We start from the raw sequence: 20859 nt of genomic DNA, 5'->3' as shown, positions 1-20859 counted from the left end.
ATGGGGAACATGGGGGAAACCCTGACATCTGCACATGTATAAAAGGCAAAAACCAGTTTGTGTTGAATATGCAAAATATGTGTTTGCTTCACTAAACTAAAAAAAAAAAAGCGATGATAAGGAGGATTTTTTGTGGCCATGTGCTGTTGGTCATTCATACAGTCATTTATTTTTAAGGATAAATGTGAATATTAGTGTGGAAATGTAGAAACTGAAAGTCAGTTTATAGTGTTAATTCAGAACAGAAGTTATCTCAAGGCACTTTACAAATAGACTCTTCATTACAGTACTTACAGACCAGTTCCCACAAAGAGCAACAGTTTTTGAGAGGCAGAAACCTCAAGAAGAGGAACAGATAGAGAGAGAGATATTAGTAGCATTGATCCAGAGCCGGCCCAAGGCATAAGCAAACTAAGCACCTGCTTAGGGCCCCTTGATCAATAGGGGGCCCCCAGGAGGAATTATGAATGGTGGATAATATGGCTGCAGCTGAGGTCGTAATGCAAATAACAGTGGCGAATATTCATGTAAATCCCTATCTTGACTTTGTATGGAGTCAGGGGACACATGTAATGTCAGATTTAGTATGGTGGAGCTGATATCCCAACACATGCAGCTGGATAGGTCAGTGGGTGAAATTATTGATTTTGGATTGAGAGATTAGGGGTTCAATACTCAGCTATAGGTGTTCTGCTTTCAGTGGGACTACTGCACAGTATTTTAAAAAGAAGACAGTATTCATGAATATTGCATGTTTGTTTTTTTATAAAGATGCAGCATTAGTATGAGTATTAGTCAGGGTTATAAATAGAAGCATTTAGTCATTGAAAGATTAATTGGTTTTTTTTTTGTTGTTGTTTGTTTTGTGGGCCCCTATAATTATCATCACCTTTCTCCCCATATGCAAAGCAAAGCGTGCAGCATTAGTTTCAGAGGGTGTTATGAGGGGCTTATGTGCTAATTTGTTGAATTTCCTCCAGGATTAATGGGAATATCAGTGTGGATGGAAATGTTGAATTTTTGCAGCAGTTTCCAGTCCAACCTGGAGGTTATAGGCTACACAGCATGCATCAAGTGAGGACATTATTAGTCACCCCAGGGTGTCACAGAATAATGTGATAGAGGACAGTACTGTATTGCACATTGCACTGTCTCTCTGGGACTGTCTGGGTGAACACTTTCTTTTTTCTTTTGCAGAATTTCCGCAAATCATCTCCAGAGCAGCAGCAGCAGCAGCAGCGTCCGCCCCGGGTGAAGCCTTCACTCACTTCACTTCACTTCCTAAATCAGACACACACACACACAGCTCACCGCCGCCAGCCGCTGCTTTCTGAAGAGGAAACACATGACCTAGTTTGGATTCACCCGAGAAAGAAGAAACTGAGAGACAGGACAGCGCCATATTTCAACAATAGGAAAAAAAAAAACTCCTCCCGTGCAGCGCAGCTCACCTGCCGCCGCTGCCGCCGCGAGGACCCCGGAAGCAGGTAAGTTACGGAACGAACGTCACGCGACGGAGGGAGGAGGCGTCTGTTTACCGTAAAACACGGGAAACACTTTAACCGGCTACTCACAAAAGTTTCTTTTATCCTAACGGAGCAAACAACCGTGTTACAGCAGGACAACAAGTATCAGTTTTTAGCTTTACCGGCTCATTTAGTTTAATTTAACGTCGCTGGTTTTTAAGCTCGCGTCCTCCTCGGTCCAGGTAAGATGACGTCACCGCCTAAGTTAAAAACAGTTGTTTTTACATAATATAATACATCCATGTTTTACACAGCTAAACTACTGCTAAGCTAAGTTGAAGTAGCCAGCTAGTTGTTGGCATGTGGTTGTCAAACAGTGTTTAGTGCTTACATGGTATCAGCATGTTTATGAGTGTAATTTAGTAGTGTTGTAACCAAGACCAAGACCAAGAGGGGGCCAGACCAAGTCCAAGACCATTACTGTATGCAGCTAGTGCTTATATTAATCATGTGGCTTGATATTTGCATTATTCCTCCTCAGCTAAAAAGAAAAGATCATTATTTTATATAAAATCTGAACCGTGTGTGGATTGAATAACACAGCAGCACAGAACCTGCATAAGTCTCCTCCCACTGTTGACACTGATGCAACCATGTTTTTTTTTTGATGGTTAACTTATGTACAGAGTGACATCATGCAAAAGTTTGGGAATCTCTGGTCAAAATTTCTGTTAATGTGAACAGTTAAAGCAAGTGGATGATTAAATGATCTGCATAAGGAATAAAAAGCTACGGATGACACATTTGCTTCCCATTTTAAACAATGGTGTTTTGTTTTTGTTTTTCATTTTCATCTCGTTCGTTTTCTAAATGACAGAAAAGGAAAAGGTTTGGGCCCCCTGCATACTTATCATAGCTTGTAAATAGTAAATATCTTGTCTGACACCTTGGTGAAAGTTATCTGAGAGCTCAAGTCTCCTGGGTTTCCCGTTTTTTTTGCAGGCTGCTGCTTTGTTTCCCCTTTTGACTCTAAAACTGTAGAAGACTAAAATAATACACTGACATTGCTTAAAATATTGCAAAAGAGTGTTTCGTGTTTAACTTTATGCCTTTTGGAGACAATTTAATGTTTCACTTGCTTAACTGTTCACATTAACAGACATTTTGACCAGGGGTGCCCAAACTTTTACGATGCCACTGTATTATCCTAAAGTTATTGAATTACCGTACATTACATAAACCAAAGTGACTGAGTGACAGAGAGACACATTTGTGGTTAACAAAAAAAAACTGAGACAACCAAGACCATGAAAATGTACTACAGTACAACACTAGTAATTTGGACTTTGTCATTTTATTTCACTGCATGTTTTGTTGTAACTTCTCTTTTACTTTCTATATTGTTGTTATTTTCAGTTGTGCTAGGGATTAGCTTATTGTTGGCTTTTCTCATCTCTCTTCCTCTTGCCTGTTAATGATCTGCTCCCTCTCTGTGTGTGTGTGTGTGTGTCCTCGTCCTCCTCCCTCTCCAGTATGTCCGGGGTGACAGCCAGCACCACAAACTACCTGTGGTCCATCCAGGATGTCCTCGGTCAAGGGGCCACGGCCAGCGTGTACAAAGCTCGCAACAAGGTACTGTACAACAACAACAACCATAGCCATACTGTAGGAGGATACAGTTATCATCAACATGATCTGACAGGTTGTTTTTTCACTGAGCAGCTCATTCACATCATCATCATCACTTGCTGACATCGCAGATGTTCTCATCTGCCCACGTTTTGGGTTCAAAGGAGCCTCCAGGATGTGTGATAGGAGGAGGTTGTGGTTGCAGAGATGAAGATGATGATGATGATGATATGTGTGGGCCGTTTTCTGACGTCCTTTATGATGCTGTGTGTGTGTGTGTGTGTCTGTGTGCGTGTTTGTTTGCGCTTGACTTGAAATTGTCTACGTGTGTTTGCAGAGGTCAGGTGAGCTGGTGGCGGTGAAGGTGTTTAACTTCATGAGCTACAGCCGCCCTCGTGAAGTCCAGATGAGGGAGTTTGAGATGCTGAGGAAGCTCAACCACAGCAACATCGTCAGGCTGCACGCTGTGGAGGAGGTGAGGCTTTCTGTGAGAGGAGGGGGAGGCAAGAACAAAGACACACAGAGAAGACACTTTACTTTACTTTTTTGTTTATTTGGGTGGGACAGTGCATATTAATTAACATATAAAAACATGTAAATGTGCCGGATATAGCAGCAATGCTAATTTCCATCCGGAGTCCCAAAACATAAAAAAGTGCAGGAGTGCATGGGTACCAAGTTGTATTGCACGGTGCCCTAAAGTGCACATCAGTTCAAAGTGCCAGGTTGTATTGCACTATGCCCGTACACATGTGATAATAGGATATATCACATCTACTGTAAACCGATGTGCACTTTAGGGCACAGTGCAATACAACTTGGTACCCATGCACTCCTGCACTTTAGCACTTGTCACTTTGGCCCGGCACCTTTGCACTTTTGCACTTTATCTCTCAGAAACTCTTTTGGTCCCCCTACCATTATAAGTGTTGTCAAAATGTCAATGTTTTATTTCGTTAAAGTTGTGTGTTGTTGTCTGCATCACGTTTGTTATTACGTTATAAATAAAATAAATAAATATTATATATTCCAGTTTATCATCAAGAAGCATTTACACTCCTGGGTTAATACTCTTGGATGCTGGACTGGATTTAAAAACCAAGTATCCGAAATGAACCCACAATCCAGGGAAATCCAGCAATTAATTAATTATTTAGCTAGAATTGGTTTAAAGTGGAACATTTTTACCTTAATTAATCAGTTTTGGAGTATTTGTGATGGTTAAATCAATGACTTGTAACTTGTTAGAGGGAGAATGGAGGCTCTCTGCCTTCCACCTAGCGTCTCTTGGCTGAAAACCAACCTTGTAAGATCAGAGCCTCCGACCCGGTGTCCCAGCTCTCGTCTCTGCGGCACCGCAACACAAACGCGCCCCGTAACCTGCAATATCTTGTTTATGACAGATAAGACTACACAAATATACACATGGTAACATCGTATATGATATGAAAAACAACCAGACTTTAAAGCAAACAGTTTAAATGAATGAAAACCATGTTGAAATCAGCAACGTCTCTCTTCTTTAACCTAACTTTAATCTAAGACTGTAAGACTGTGAATATGATGTGCCCAAAAACCAAACTGCCTCATTCTTTCAGTTTTTGCATGCCCACATAACATGTTGTTGAGATAAAGTGATTTTTTAAAACCTGTAAATAGTGCATTATTAAGATATATACTGTATGCTCATGTATGATATATCTCAGCTGGGGTCTCTTGCTGTGTCAGGCAAGTGTTTCCCACGGAGCTCTGCCCCGTTTCAGAGGTGAAGGAGAGACGTCGCCTCCGCGATGTAGAATGTGTTCAATTAAAGTGAAACTAACACATTATATAGGCCTATATGTCCATTACACACTTTTAGGCCTTAAAATGTCTTAAATTTGTTGAATTATTGTGTTCAAGACTTAAATAAGACAGCTCTTAAATTTTCGTATGCCCACCATGGGCGAGCATTTCACTCGCATTTGCCCCTAAAAAAAATAATACATGTGTGAACCAGGAAAATCACAAAAAAGAAAGAGCACAACCTGCGATTGGTCAAAAACTACAAATCCCACAATTCTCTGGCCTCAACAATAACAGTAGTTAGTGTAAGCAAAGTCCTTCTAAGGGAGAGTGGAGCTGTAGGTGAAAAGAGGAAACAACGCCACGTCTGGTCCTGTTCTATGTTGTTCGTTCACACGTCACCGTTTATTCGTTACGTCCGCGGTGTAAAAGGCCGCGACGCAAAGACGCGATTAGGCGCGAGACGCGATTAGGCGCGAGACGCGGTAGACGCGACTTTTTTTTTTTTGCGACGCTACACCCGATTCTTTTATGGCGACGGGACCTTCGCGTCTTCGTCCTTTTCATCGTGTTTGGTGGGAAGACCCACAAGGGGCTTCCCACCAAACACGAGGAACGCTTTTTTTTCGCTCGAGTTGTGACGCGCGACCAAACGCGAGATACGCGAGATACGCGATTTATCGCTCGTTGACTCGTGTCAAAAAAAAAATTCACTAGCCCGCCAACAACTTTTTTTTTTTTTTTTCAAAGGAGGTTCAACTGGACTTAGTTATTTGTCTAGGACGACGTTTCACCTTCATCCAAGAGGCTTCATCAGTTCATGTAGCATCTGACCAGGCTGGGACTGGTCCAACTATCTGCTGTGGAGACTCAGTATAAGTCCAGTTGCTTTCGATTTAACCTCCTTTGAAATACTATGACCTGGACAAATGAGAATATGCACAGGCCTACAACAACATTTCTGCTCTCACCAACCATGGTTGAGGTCACAACGCTGCGCTGTAGCTGCTCTGGAAGTCCGAGACGTATGAGGCCAAACGCCGTCGCTTCTGGTCCATGAGGCGAGTTCAGGGCTGATGAGCTACAGAGACTTTAGAGTCAAAGAGGAGCAGCGCGTCGCTGTGTCGGACTGTTTGGATTTAATGAAGAAGCTGCACAGGGTCAGGTGAGCAGAAGCTGCCCCCCCCCCCCTCACCGTGGAGCCGCTGCTGTCTCACAGCCGCCACCGACCCCTAGAATAAAACACCACTAAGCCGTGGACGGTCGCTGCGTGGATAAAATGCTGACGACCAAAACAGCCGCCACCAGGTCACTGACTGGAGAGTTTTAAAGTCGGCACATGAACGCAGCTCAGACCGGCCGGTGCCTCAGCGCGGTGATCAGCAGGACGCTATAGCCTACCCAGTACCGGCCAGCTCAGTACAGGGGGAGGGGGGGGGGGGGGGGGGGGGGGGGCGATAACGTGACGCACAGTATACTGTTATGAGACACATTATGCATCCCAACTGTATTTTTTTTTAGAGGATTTTTTTTTTTTTTTACCAAGAATGCGCCCAAAAAAATCATGATCCAGGGGCCAAAATTCGAAACAAATATATATATTTTATCATAATTCCAATGTTGGCCTTCTGAAAACTGTGCTGATATGCGTCATGTGACAGCGGGGCAGAGCTGCAGCTGCTGTGCTGTGATGGACCTGATCAGACTGGTGGTGGTCCACAGTCAATCAGTCCCAGATCCTCCACCGTCACCAGATCCCCCGAAAGCCCCCGCAAATAATACATCTACAAGAAGTTAAGTGGCAAGTTGCACCTTTTCGTCGGCTTATTATTTGCGGTTTTTTATTTTATAGCCTATATAACGTCACTGCAACATGCGGCTCTCAGTGCATGTCGGTGTTGTGTCTATAAATTGTGAAATAACTTTTCCTCGATAGAAATATGAGACGTGGTCGATAGGTTTCATTCATCCATGTTTTGGCAGACAATACAAATAACCAATGATAATGAGATTTCCACCGCGCCGAACCAATCATGTGGCTGGAATAGAGCCAGTCAACAGTAACATGTGCATTTGTTTGGGTTGCTGCAGATGTGCACATCAGCTGACACCGCCAGTCAAAGAGAGAGAGAGAGAGTGTTGTCTCGAAAAAAAAACAGTAAAGGAGAACTTGGACAAGTGACTGAAAAGACGCGTGGTGCGTAATGGGGACACCAGGCTGGAGCGGACCGTGGTCACGGTGCGACCGCTCTGCTGCTCACCTCAGTGTGTGCGACAACTCATTCATGGTTGTCTCTGATTATACTGGTAACAGCCGACCTCCAATGTAGACGCGACGTGCGCGCTCGTTACCCAAAGCGGCGCGTATCCGCGTGCATTCGGTGCGACGGCGCCGCCGTTTTTCCCCCCGTGCATGTCCGTTGCTGTGTCAGGCAGGTGTCTCCCACGGAGCTCTGCCCCGTTTCAGAGGTGAAGGAGAGACGTCGCCTCCGCGATGTAGAATGTGTTCAATTAAAGTGAAACTAACACATTATATAGGCCTATATGCCCATTACACACTGAATGGGATGTTAAATCCCATGTCTTTATTTCTTCAGTTTATTTTAATAGTAATAATTATGACTAACATTCAGTGAAGACCTAAAAATCAGTATCTCCAAAATTGAAATATTGCAATGGTTTTTATTTTTTTAAAGCATTTTTAATATAGAAATGTTGGCCTTCTGAAAACTGTCCATCTATATGCACTCAATACTTGGTTGGGGTTGAACTACTGGAAATAGACTTTTCTGTGATATTGTTAATGGTGAGCCCCCCCCCCGCCAGACAATTCCTCTCTTTTTTGGTCCTGACCCGTTTGCATCCCTGATTATTTATCCATTATGGAAATTCCAGTTAGCACTTACTAATAGTTTTATAAGGTTTACAATATAGATAATAAGTGCATCTTACGTCTCTCTGTCTTCAGCTGCCGTCTAAGCAGAAGGTGCTGGTGATGGAGTATTGCTCAGGAGGAAGTCTGCTCAGTTTGCTGGAGGAGCCAGACAACGCCTTCGGCCTGCCCGAGACCGAATTCCTCACCGTGTTGCAGTGTGTAGGTGAGTGAATGAATCTAATAAAGGTTAAACAACATCATGTACCTGTCTCTGAAGTATTTCTCTCTTTCTCTCTCTTTGCTCTCTGCAGTGCAGGGGATGAACCACCTGCGTGAAAACGGAGTCGTACATCGGGACATTAAGCCGGGCAACATCATGCGACAAGTCGGGGAGGACGGCAAGTCTGTTTATAAGCTGACGGACTTCGGAGCGGCAAGAGAGCTGGAGGACGATGAGAAGTTTGTGTCCATCTATGGAACTGAAGAGTATCTGGTGAGATAACATAACATGCAGCAGCATTATCCAAGCTGTGCTGTCAAAATACTTCAGCCAGCTGCCCTCTCCTTTCATATTTAATCCAAATAAACCACACATATACCAAGAATGCATCTTGTATTAGATTATAGGAATCTTCTAGTCTAAGTATTTTCATTAACTTGTTAAATGAATGAAGTAGATATTTCTTATATTTCATCCTAACAAGCCACAAATCTAAAAACATGACCTTCTCAGTTGTCGTCTTGAGAATTTAAACATCATAATCCAGTTCTGCTGCCTCAACAACAATAGATGACTTCATGAACGGAGTATTGTATTCACCGTTTAAGAGGGGAGCCACTGCTGAGGAAGTAAAAGAAAAGAAAATGAGCTTTAATAATATTGTATACATGAAAAAGTCTGCTCTATGCACCCTTCTTATGGCCACTTACAAGGTCCTTTTTCATTGCTCAGTATCAGAAACGATAAAGACCGTCTATTGTAAAAAGAGCTTGTTTTTTAGTTTTTTTTTAGTTTACACAAGTAACAAACTGTGGCAAGTTATTGTGTGTTAAGTACAATCTGTAACCTCTTCACAAAATCATATTATCTTTGCACTAAACAGTACATACGGTATGTCACATTTCCTCTTACACACATAATGCTCTCTTTATCTCATTATGTTGCATGTGATTAGTGGTTTTCCATTGTGTGTTGTTTCTCCTCGACGTGATGTGAAAGTGACCTCTTGGCCCTGATACAGTGAGAAAAGGTCAGATGTGGTTAACAACAAAGTGATTTGCATTATCAGGACATGGTGGCCCTCTAGTGGACAAAAGAGTGAAGGTATCAAACACCTGAATAAGGAGCTGCTGCATATGTAGTATATGTTTTGCATATGCGTATACAGAATGTGTGACATACCTAACATTACATTACATTTACATTTACTTAAAGTTGGATCCAGTGAAGAGTGGAGATGTAGAGCTATTCACAAAAAAAGCTGTCATACATTTCACTGTTAAATTCCTGGAAGCTCTAAAGTGAAACATGATGTTCCCTGATTAAAAACAAAACTTCTGTGGAGAGATAAAACATGTTGCTGCAAAACTCTGCTTTCACTTCACACTGAGATTACACTGCAGATTAGACCATAATTCAACTGATATCGATCTACCGACGTAAATTGTTGTGTAATAGTCTCTGAACTGAAACTTGTTTGTGTGTGTGTGTGTGTGTGTGTGTGTGCAGCATCCAGACATGTATGAACGCGCTGTGTTGCGTAAGGCTCATCAGAAGTCCTACGGAGTGAGTGTGGACTTGTGGAGCATCGGTGTGACGTTTTACCACGCTGCCGTCGGGAGTCTTCCCTTCACGCCGTACGAAGGACCGCGCAGGAACAAACCCACCATGTAAGTTCTTCAAATCATCATCAAAACAAACTCACAAGCCACACATTTCTGATGGCAATGTCCAACCAAAGCTAATGAGGTATCTAACAACTTAGTTTAGTTGTTTTTTTTTTCGTTTTTATTACATATTCATAAGAAGTTATGACCCTGATTTAACCTCAACCTACTCGTCTTAAAGGTCCAGTGTGTAAAATGGGAGGAAAACTGTGACATCTAGAGTTCAGATTCTAAATTGCAGCGCTCGCTCGCTCCTGCTTCATGAGTATTTCAGGTGCATGGAGCGATGAGGTGAAGATCTAAACCAGGGGTGCTCATTACGTCGATCGCGATCCACCGGTAAATCGCAAAGGTAGTGCGTCTCGATTGTGTGACATTCATTCGTTTTTTTTTTTTTTTTTTACTAGATTTTAGTCTATCATCCATCATCCCAAATAGGCTTGTGCCGATCGACGATCAGTTATTGAAAGGACAATCTGCAATATTTATTTTCTTGTTGATGTTATAAAACACGTGTAGACAACAGGCACGCTGCTCCAGCTGTGCAACGCCGCATCCACTGTGCTGTGGCTCTGGATCTGCGCTCAGATGGCGGATAGATCTCCACATTTTGAACAGTTTTTAGCTCAGCCAAATGCCACGCTAAGTAGAAAGAAACAACAGAGTGTTCTTCTGACAGCTCGTCTGTGCGCGAAGCAGCTTGCAAGCCCAAAAAGTTTGAACACCCCTGATCTAAACCATTTTACGATACGTCTGCTGTTTCCTCCTCCTCCTTCTTTCCTTCCGCCTTCTTCTTTGTGCAGAAAACGTGCTGTCTGCCTGGCTGCTGCTGTACAAACATGGCGGTGCAAGATGGTGACACTCTCTAAAGCGAAAACCAAACAAATTTTATTTTATAGCGATTATACACTTATACAAATATATTCATGGGTAGTAAATTCAGATTTTGCCAATAAACCTCGCCAAATATTAAACACTGGACCTTTAAGCTCCATGTCTAATCGGTGTTGGAAAACATACACTACCCCCATACACATACTGTACAGACCATAGATGACATTTTATCTGTTAATGAACGCTGCCAGTTGCTTAGAATTTCCCCAGATATATATTTTGAGTAGTTGAGGATGAACGCCCATCAGTGATGCGTCAGCCCGATGTGTGTTGTGTTTTCGTTGTGTAGGTTCAAAATAACTACTGAGAAACCTGTGGGCGCCATAGCAGGAATACAGCGAGTGGAGGGCGGACCTATAGAGTGGAGCTACCACCTACCTCACAGCTGCCAACTGTCACAGTAAGTTACTTTAGAGCATTTTTAAACACATCAGTGACTCTTTAAACAAAGGGAACACGTGACGGACATGTTTCTGTCGACCTGCAGGGGCCTACGGGTGCAGCTCGTTCCCGTCCTGGCAGGAATACTGGAGGCTGACCAGGAGAGGTGTTGGGGCTTTGACCAGTTCTTCACAGCCACCACAGATATTTTGCAGCGGCAGCCGGTTCACCTGTTCTCCCTGCAGCAGGCGATGGCGCACTCCATCTACATCCACCACTACAACACGTACGTCTGCACAGCAAGTCATCTGACGGATTCCCAGTCTGTCCTGATGGCGGGAAAGACTTCAACAGGAAAGACGATGAGCAGACTGAAGCTTATTCATGACTACAATTTCAAATTGCAGATTTTAATCCAGTTTCATTTTTTAGAGGGATAGTTCAACCTTTTCGGCAAACTGGCCCATTGCCATAATCCCTATAGTCATAGCAGTAGGTTTGTTACCTTTAATTGTCGGTGCAAGATATTTTTAGAATGGCGGAGCAGAGCGGCGAGCTGCTCAGAGCTATTCTACGGAGGCTCATGGGATTTCATGGTTTCCCTCATCAAACTCATCAAATACACAATCCATCAACTCCAAAACGCTCTGGTGGACAAGTTGTGACCTGCACATTCACCACGCTATGAGATAATAACAGAACGTTACCAGACAGAGTTGTTTTAGAGGTAAATGCAGAGACTGCTTGATGAAAAACTGCCGGGAAGAATGTGCATCAGCGGTTTTGCATGAATTTCCCTCTAAAACAACTCTGTCTGGTAACGTTGTGTTATTATCTCATAGCGTGGTGAATGTGCAGGTCACAACTTGTCCACCAGAGCGTTTTGGAGTTGTTGGATTGTGTATTTGATGAGTTTGATGAGGGAAACCAAGAAATCCCATGAGCCTCCGTAGCGTAGCTCTGAGCAGCTGGCGGCTCTGCTCCGCCGTTCTAAAAACAGCTTGCACCGACAATTAGAGGTAACGAACCTTCTGCTATGACTATAGGGATTATGGCAATGGGCCAATTTGCCAAAATGTTGAACTATCCCTTTAAATGTTTTTCTTCATCATGAGAGAGGGGAAACCATGGTTCGTTTTAATGACAGTGCAGCAGCTGTTTCCTACGGCACAGTGACCTTTAAATGTGCTTTGTTTTTGTGTTTTTATTTTGCCTCGGTCTGGTTTTCTATTTTGTTCTCATGGCGTGTCATAAGGGGTGGGAGGGGACTCAGATCAAAGTGGCTCCATGTAAATGCAGTAGTAGTGCAAGGTGGGATGTTGGCATTTTGATCAAAGGTTACACCTCTCACCGACAACATGATTTATTCAGCCGATGTCTCCACCAACAAACACAGCATGAAATTCATACCAGATATTTGCAGCAGGTGCAGAATAATGCATGTAATATATATTTTTTTAAATGCAATGATACCAGGAGAGGCTGCACTGAGCTCTATCTAGATTATATCTGTATTTCCAAATTGCTTGTGTGAAGACTTTGGCTCTGAGTTAATTGGATCCCTGCGGCAGTTTGGTTAAAATTTATCGAGCTGAATCGGGAATTAATTATTTCTTTCTCCCCTCTTCTCTCTCTCTCTCTTGCAGGGTGTCGGTCTTCTTTGAGGAGGTGGCGTCTCAGACCGGTATAGCGGTCGAGCAGCAGCATCTGCTCTACCTGGGGCACGATCTGCCTCTGGAGGGCAACATGAAAGTGGTCAACCTCCCGCGCACCTCACCTGCGCGGCCCCTCATTCTGCTCAGCTACAGGCCCGAGGCGAACACCAGCCTGCCCTTCAAAGAGCGTAAGACAAACAAAAGACATGTTGCTGTCTTTGATATTTTGTCTGTGAAGTCTGAAGCTTTTTTTTCTCTTCCTCTGGGGAGATGCACATAATAATATCTGTGTCGATCCGCTGTTTCATCCATGTTCAGGAATATTTATGTGAATGACAATAGAGCCATAGAAGATGAAATGAAGGTGAAGGTTGGATAAAAAAAGAAGAAAATAATCCTATTTGACATAAAGTGTGTATACAAGTACAGATACACAGGTTCTTACACATCTGTACACATCATTTCCATAATAATATATTCTTGGGTTGTGGATTTCCTCTTTCTTTCCTCTCTATAGCGGAGACTCCAGTCATCCCTCCCAGGTTCGACATCATGGCAGACTACAATTTCTCCAAGGTACTTAAACCTAAAATCATGTTTATTTTTTTTTTTTAAATGTACTTTTTATTCATTTTCTTTTAGTAATGCACATACAGCATAGCATAGCATAGCATAGCATAGCATAGCATAACATAACATAACATAACATAGCATAACATAACATGACAAGGGAATTGGACATCAAGTGTGTAATAATTGTCAAGGTTTATTGGCAAAATCTGAATAAACTACCCACAAATATATTTGTATAAGTGTATAATCGCTATAAAATAAAATAAATGTTTGGTTTTTGTAGCCTTATAATTATTCTTTTATATATACATATAGCAAGAGAGACACATGTGATAATAGGATATATTATATATACATATATAGCATTTTACACACTGGACCTTTAAGTAAGACAGCAGACTCAGCATCATACATAGAAACATAAAGATCCTGCTTGGAAATAGGGAAAACATTTTCTATTAATGGGGTTTGACCTTGCTTTTGCCATCTATATGAAATCAGGTGTTACAGTTGACACATAGCTGAGCTCAATTTGAAATATAATTCTCTCCATCATGTATATATTACTGTATATCAATCCATTCATTTATTGTTGGTTTGTCTTTCTAAAGGCATTTTCTGGTCAAAGCCTTTTTGCCTCCCACTAAAACCATGTTGGATTTGATCTTTTTTAATCCCTATTATCTCTAGGTGATAGTAGGAGTTGTGCACCAGTATCTGAGGATAATCCAGCTGCTGCACACACACAGAGAGCTGCTGCTGCAAGGATACTACAGCTACATGTGAGAAACACCAGTGTGTTAAAAAACAACAACATTTTTTTTTTACACTCTACTGGATTATTCACCTTTTTCACATTCCTCTCTCCTCCATCTTCTCTCATTCGTTGTCAGGATGAAGCTGCGCAGGGAATGTGGAGAAGCCGTTCACAGCATCGCCATGATCACCATCAGACTGCAGTCGTGCCTCAACTTGGAGCACAGAGTTCACACGCTGTGAGTTTATCTTCACACCTTCTGAGATGAATACAGTGAATTCATCGTGTCACATGCACACACACACAATCTGAGAATCACACAATCTGAAATGTGTTATTTCAAGACTAATGTAAAACCACAAATATCAATAATATTTCTGGTGCTGTCATGACAACCTCTTCCTCCTTCCCCACCCCCCTCTCTCTCCTCTCACATCTGTTCTGCTTCTCAGTGGTTATTACACTTCAGAAAATCAAGGCTCAGCTGATAATGGTCAAAAGCTTCATCTGGTGAGTTTCATCAACAAGCGGCACACACACGCACACACACCAGCTCTGTGCTACTGGGAACTTAGTTTTTGGAAGTTCCTTTTTTGGTCATTTCCTCATGAGAATGCACATTTAGATTCCAGTTTTGTAGTTTCGTTGAAATATGTGTTAAGCAATGAAAACAGTCCATTTCCATGAAAGTCATATTAACCTGTGCAGCTACTGAACTGAATTATTTTTCAGTTATTAGCCCTGATGACGTGTTCTTGAGGGAGACACTGAACCCCAGGTTTATATGGAGGCTAGACAGTATTACACTATATACATATACTAGGGCTGTCAAAGTTAACACATTAACGCATGCAATTAATTTGGAAACAATAACACGTTAAGAAAAAAAAACCGCACAATTGATTTCGTCATGTGACTTACTGTAGGTAGTGCCCGTCTGTTTTCAGTCTGTGTCTGTGTTGCCACTGGGATTTTCACCCGTCTGTGAAATACGGTAACGTTTGGTTTGGTTTGGTTTATTACAGTAAGATCCCCATTAAGCAGCAGCTATTCTTCCTGGGGTCTTTCATTTTCATAAGTGACAATACAAACCAACTATAAACGACACATACTTGATACATAAAAAACAAAAACACATACAAAAGGTACATACTTTACATTACATACGAATGCACCTTGCTCCTACAGTGAATCATTACAAAACATTTACTGGCACATAGACGCCATGACCCAAAACTGAAACCAAATATTTACGACAGACAATTTTACAAATTTAAGCTAATGGTCAAAATTACGAGTTAAATAATAATCTTTTAGTTTCACATCAAAGGCCTGTGATGTGATTTGTGTATTACGGTTGTGGTGTGCAAATGAAAATATAGTTATAGAATAGATAATGTGAAAAAATAAACAACTAGGATGTGTTACTGTTTTTCACATCTGTAAAATTGCATCCTTAAATTCTAATGGATTAAAGCAGAAGTGAGTGATATATTTGTGTTAATATAAGTCTTAAATAGTTATATCTTCCGACAGCAATCACTTACATAGAGTGTTTGGACCGAAACACGGGTCTGTCAGTCACTCTGCTCTGCTCTGAGCCGAAGAGAAAACATTTATCGTATCCTACAGTTTTTATCCAATGAGGAGAGAGAACGGCATGCAGGGCTGTGTGTGCAGCCAAGGAACGCCGTGAATGTGGTGACGTAGCGACGAGGACTGTTATGGTGCGTTCAAGGAAACTCGTGTTTTTCCGACCTGTGAAGTCGTACCAGTTCGATCTGGTACGAGTTCACCGGTCGGAAGTTACGCGTGGCCGTTATAGTGACTTTCACCGGTAAAACAGGTCGGAAAAACACGAGTGGGTTGCCTGGAACGCTACAAAGTCGTAAGTTGTGACTTGAAGCTGTAATTTACGATTTCAAAAGCCTGCCTGGAACGCAGCATTAGCGAAAACGACCGGACCACTTACTTCTGCTTTAACTGTAGGTACATAAATTGCACCCTTCAATGCTTTATAACGAAGAATAGAAGTAAACACAAGTAATGTTAGTGTATATAATACTTGGTATTTTAATCAGGTTAATCGCGATTAATCACAGAATTGTAATGCATTTAATCGAGTTATTAAAAGACCTAATATATATGTACAAATTGTCACCACAATGCTTTCTCTTGTTCCATTTTTAAGTAAACAGGAAATATAAGCAACATAGCTGAAACCACAGTGCTATTCTAGTGTGAAAGTGTAAACTAAACTAGGATGATGTAGTATGCATCATTAATCTAGGGGGCAGACTTGCTTTGATTTGTTGATTTATCAGGCATGAGAATCTGCTGCTGCTGTCTCTACAGGTCCACGAGCACCTGCCTATCTACACTGCAGGCATCCAAGAGTTTCAGAACCGACTGGACCAGCTGCAGATCGAACAGGCCAAGCTGGCAGAGAGCCTGGCCAACGACAAGAGGTACAGTAGTCAGTAGTAAGCAGGGAATCAAAACCTCAGTCCAGGTCTGTGATTGATACTGAAACTCTGAGCTGTTGTCGTCCCACAGCTGCAAGAAGATGGAGATCCTGCTGCAGAAGATAACGGCCATTCACCAGCATTATCGTAAAGACAGAATAACTGGCAGTATGTGTGCTTTTCTTTGTACACTGCAAAAACTCAAAATCTTACCAAGAATATTTGTCTTATTTCTAGTCAAAATGTAATTTCTAGTCAAAACAAATCTCATTATACTTAAAATAAGACTCAAAACATTAGAAAAAAAGCTTGTTTTAAGACACTTTTTACTTCTTTCAAGCATATTTTCACTTAAAATAAGTAGAAAAATCTGATAGTGGAGCAAGTTTTTCTTTCTTATTACAAGCACAAAAAACTTGCTTTCACTGACAGATTTTTCTACTTATTCAATTTGTTTGAAACAAATGAAATAGTTTTGACTAGAAATAAGACAAATATTCTTGGAAAGATTTTGAGTTTTTGCAGTGTATATACAGTCGGTTTATTCCTGTTTTTTTTTTGTTCAGTGTGGTAAAATTTGACGATCCCTTCTCCAACATTTTATTTTCCCCACAGAGCTGCCGTATAACGATGAGCAGATCCACAAGTTTGAGAAGTGAGTGCATGACTCTGTTGATCTGTGTCCACGCAGCTGCTGCTCTGCTGGTCCAGCCTGTGGTGGTGTTACTTTGAGTTCTCTCCCTCTTAATCTGTGTGTCACTCACTCTCCCTTCCCAGAATCCACCTGTTGTCCCACATTAAGCGAGTGAAATCTCTCTGCAGAGAGGAGTGCACGCAGAGATACAAAGAGCTTCTGGCCTCAACAAAGACATGGAGCAGGTTCTTGACTTTTAACATATTTAAACTCAAAACACAGTGTATGTGTGTGTGTGTGTGTGTGTGTGTGTAACCTTTGCACCAGACTCACTTCAGCCTCCACCTTTTAGCCTGTTTACAGTAAATTAACTGGTTTAGCAGCCGTTCACACAGATGATGCAGGCTTATGGGAAGAGGATTAACCCAGGACAGTAGGACGTCTCTTTGCAGCAGATTAACCTGGTAGTCTCTGCAGCGTTAATGCTCACGTCACATTTAGCAAGTGGTGGTGGGATTACATGTTTTAACGGCTGTGTTTTAATTTGACATTTTAATTTTGCAATATGACACTGTAAATAAGAGTGGTGTTGCTGTTTTCTCCCTGAAACCTCCACAAAGCTTTTGTTTAAAGCTTAGTTTAGAGCTTACATCTGTGGCCATGTTAATTCATACACTATAAAAAATAGTAAGTCAAAAGTCTCACCAACAGTAAATTACATAGCTGTGTATTGGTTTGATTTAGATTCAAGTGTTGTTTTGGTATAAACAGAAAAACTTGATTATAATTTATCACAAATAACATAAAACAATTCTGAATATTCTGAATAATGAATAACATGTGTTCCCAAAATACAAACAAGACCAATATTCAATTCAATAAACAACATACAGTATGCTCGAAAAGGAGCCGGCGGAAGCCAAGCTTTTTAATTCACCACTTTATCATTCCATATTCAAACAACAACAAATAAATGAATTAACAAGTTAACAAATTATCCACATTATCCATGAACCTACGTTTTGCTAATTTGAATAATGGCGACAGCAGAATTCAGTGTTTCACTGAACCACTCACATTTTTCACACTTAGTTTTCTCATCAGCCAGATGTTGTGCCCATGTGCAGCTGCCAGGTTTGATTTCCTTAAGTGTGCATCTTACTTTATTTGCAGTATTTTAATGGAGATGCAGACCAGACTGCAGGACTTCAGCTCTTTCTCCAGCGGCCTGTTGTCCGACCTGGAGATGAGTGAGCAGCGCCAGAACAAGGTCGGTGTTCACACTCAATACTCTGACATGAAATGGTGAATGAAGTGTGTGTTTGTGTTTTAATGAGTTTTAAGCAGCATAGCAAAAAGAAATACAGTCTTTGACATTCCTGCAACATGTCATACAACATATGTTAGCTGCCTTATTATGTTCAGAACACAACATAAAACAAAAAATCACACAGAGAACACAAAACAACATGTTTCTCATGTTATTTAAACAGATGATATACAGTATGCCACTTAATGGAGTCCTATCGAATGATACAATGAAAAACTACGGGTATCTGAAAGAAAAACAGAAAAGAAAAAGGACAATAATACTGTAGAAATAAAAAAAAATAGTAATCACAATCTTGGAAATTGCTACAGTATATCCACAGCAATTAGTCATTGATTTGATTGTGTATTAAGTCATAGTCCTTGACATATTCAATGAAGTCAGTGATGTGATGGTGCAATATTCAAAAAGAAACTACAGTTAAAATTAACAGTCGTTTCGCTTTCTTTTCTCACCTTTTTCCATTCATTTATTTACTTAGTGTTGTTATCATTACTACTACTACTATTATTTTTATTATCATCATTTTCCCTTATCTTTATTTCTTTTCTTTTTTCTTTTGTTATTTCTCTACCTTGCACAAGGTATGTGAATGTTATTTCTTACTGTGTTTCAATTATTTGTTAGGTCAAGGTGAGGTCATGTTAAGGAAGAGAGGAAAGTAAATGTTTTTGTTCTACTTTATATGTGTGCAAATAAATAAAGTCTAAAGTCTAACACCTCATCTGTTCACCACAGTCTCTGGACAGATCCATTTTCACTCTGCAGCCCAAGAAAGCAGGACAACAGCAGCAGCAGCAGCAGCAGCAGCAGCAGCAGCAGCAGCAGCAGCAGCAGCAGCAGCAGCAGCAGCAGCAGCAGCCTGGGATCACACCCAGGGCCAAGGACCAGATGGTGTCCAGGTGTGTGTGTGTCTTTGTTTTTGTCCGTGTATGTGCATGTGAGATGGAAACAGAACAGGCCGAGGTACAGTAACACGTTTGTTTTGTTGCAGGATGCAGCATCTGAAGGGGGAGATGGAGATTTTGGTGCGGGAGCTGCAGTGCAACAACACCATCATAGAGAGGTCAGCCTCTTGTTCCAACACGTTCCTCTGGAGATCATGATACAGTGTGATGCTCTAACTGATGGTTGTGTCCTTTTTCTTTTCTTTTTTTTGTATAGTTTGGGAGCTGTGAACTCTGCTGCAGCTCTGGAGCCCAGCTTGGCCCGACCGTCGACACTGTGACTTGTGACCACTGTGACAAAAAAGTGCAGCGTCTTTGCAGCACGTAAAAAAAAACCTCACAAATTCTGACACGCACCTCTTTATATATCTGCCTTCAGTGAAGAGTAATGGACAATGAATGTACTGGATCCCTCTCTCTGATGGGTTTATATGAAGAGGATGCAAGTGAACACAATCAATAAACCATGAACCTCAATTTAAAGATAAGATGCTCAAGACCGGATACAGGAAATGCTGATGATGGATTTTTTTTTGTTCTTTTTCTGGATGTGTGTAGGTGTGTGTGTGTGTGTGGAGTTGGCAACAGTGCACAGCAGCTCAATACAAACCTCATTAATGCCCTTAGTGTTATTGTATTTCTAATCGGCCTCCACAGTGATGGAGCGTCAGGATAAAGACAAGCGAATGCCAAGTCAACAACTACTGTACGTAGAGTGGTTTTCAAAGGCAAAGAAGCAAACTTTAACCCCACTGATGCTTTCTCTTTGTGTTTGTATCAGTGTGTCTGTGTGTGTGTTGGAGGAAGCGATTGAGTCATCTGCCGCCGTCTTGATCAGTCGCAGTTTCATGTGACTTTTCTTTTTAGGTTTTTACTTCAAGTGCATCATTGTAAAGTCGAATGAATGAGCAGCGAGTGATTATGTCATTGATTTTCAGCAACGCGGGCACAGTGGAGCACTGTAATCCTGGAGGTACATGTGCTTCTCCTATCTCTTCCTGTTGATATGAAACCATTTTGATAAGTTATTTCTAGTTTTATCAGAGTTTGTTTGTTTTTTTTAAACTGTAAAAGAAGAACCAGAATCAGGGAAACCCACAGTGTCTCATTTTCAACAGTGACATTAGACAGTGAGGTTCACTAGACAGGGAATTCCCCTGGGTTGTTATTTGTCCATGAGGGGGTCACGGGTGATGCATCCACTTATATAATACTGTAAAATACCCTTCCTTCCTTCCTTTTTTTTTTTTTTTTAACAGTACAGACATTTTGTCATATTTCTGTATAACTTGTTCGTTCCTGTCTTGTCTTGTCTTGTTGAAGTGAAGTGATATTATCTCACTTGGTGAAGTAATGCAAACTAAAAAAGTGAAAGTAAAAACAAAATGTGTAGTGCCCACTCCTACATTTACAGTCAGCTGCTGAGCCTGTGTGAGCATGATTCATCATCGTGTTCTGAGAAATAGAGCACAACAAAATACCCGAGTGACTGAAAAACAATATTCTCATTTTTAATGTCGATACTCAAATTAGATGGTTGTGGTTGTAACCGGGTTAGCAGCACGAGATCTCTCTTTCTAC

The 20859-nt window shown here is 41.3% G+C and overlaps 1 protein-coding gene across 1 annotated transcript; it reads left to right on the top strand.

The window, feature by feature from the left end:
- Positions 1 to 1507: 1507 nt before the first annotated feature.
- On the top strand, positions 1508 to 20668 carry ikbke (inhibitor of nuclear factor kappa B kinase subunit epsilon). The gene is made up of 21 exons (XM_083971455.1): positions 1508 to 1708; positions 2999 to 3098; positions 3433 to 3570; positions 7849 to 7978; positions 8067 to 8248; positions 9485 to 9645; positions 10826 to 10936; positions 11024 to 11203; positions 12564 to 12760; positions 13090 to 13148; positions 13836 to 13927; positions 14039 to 14140; positions 14355 to 14412; positions 16258 to 16370; positions 16459 to 16535; positions 16983 to 17022; positions 17145 to 17246; positions 18175 to 18271; positions 19070 to 19233; positions 19326 to 19397; positions 19496 to 20668. The coding sequence occupies exons 2-21, from the start codon at positions 3000 to 3002 to the stop codon at positions 19557 to 19559; spliced, it is 2238 nt and encodes a 745-aa protein (XP_083827581.1). The 5' UTR covers positions 1508 to 1708; position 2999; the 3' UTR covers positions 19560 to 20668.
- The last annotated feature ends 191 nt before the right edge of the window (positions 20669 to 20859 follow it).

The sequence above is a fragment of the Trachurus trachurus genome (genome assembly GCF_905171665.1).
Source record: "Trachurus trachurus genome assembly, chromosome: 5".
NCBI lineage: Eukaryota > Metazoa > Chordata > Actinopteri > Carangiformes > Carangidae > Trachurus > Trachurus trachurus.
Note: the sequence above shows the minus strand (reverse complement) of the source record. Positions and strands in the feature narration are given on the sequence as shown.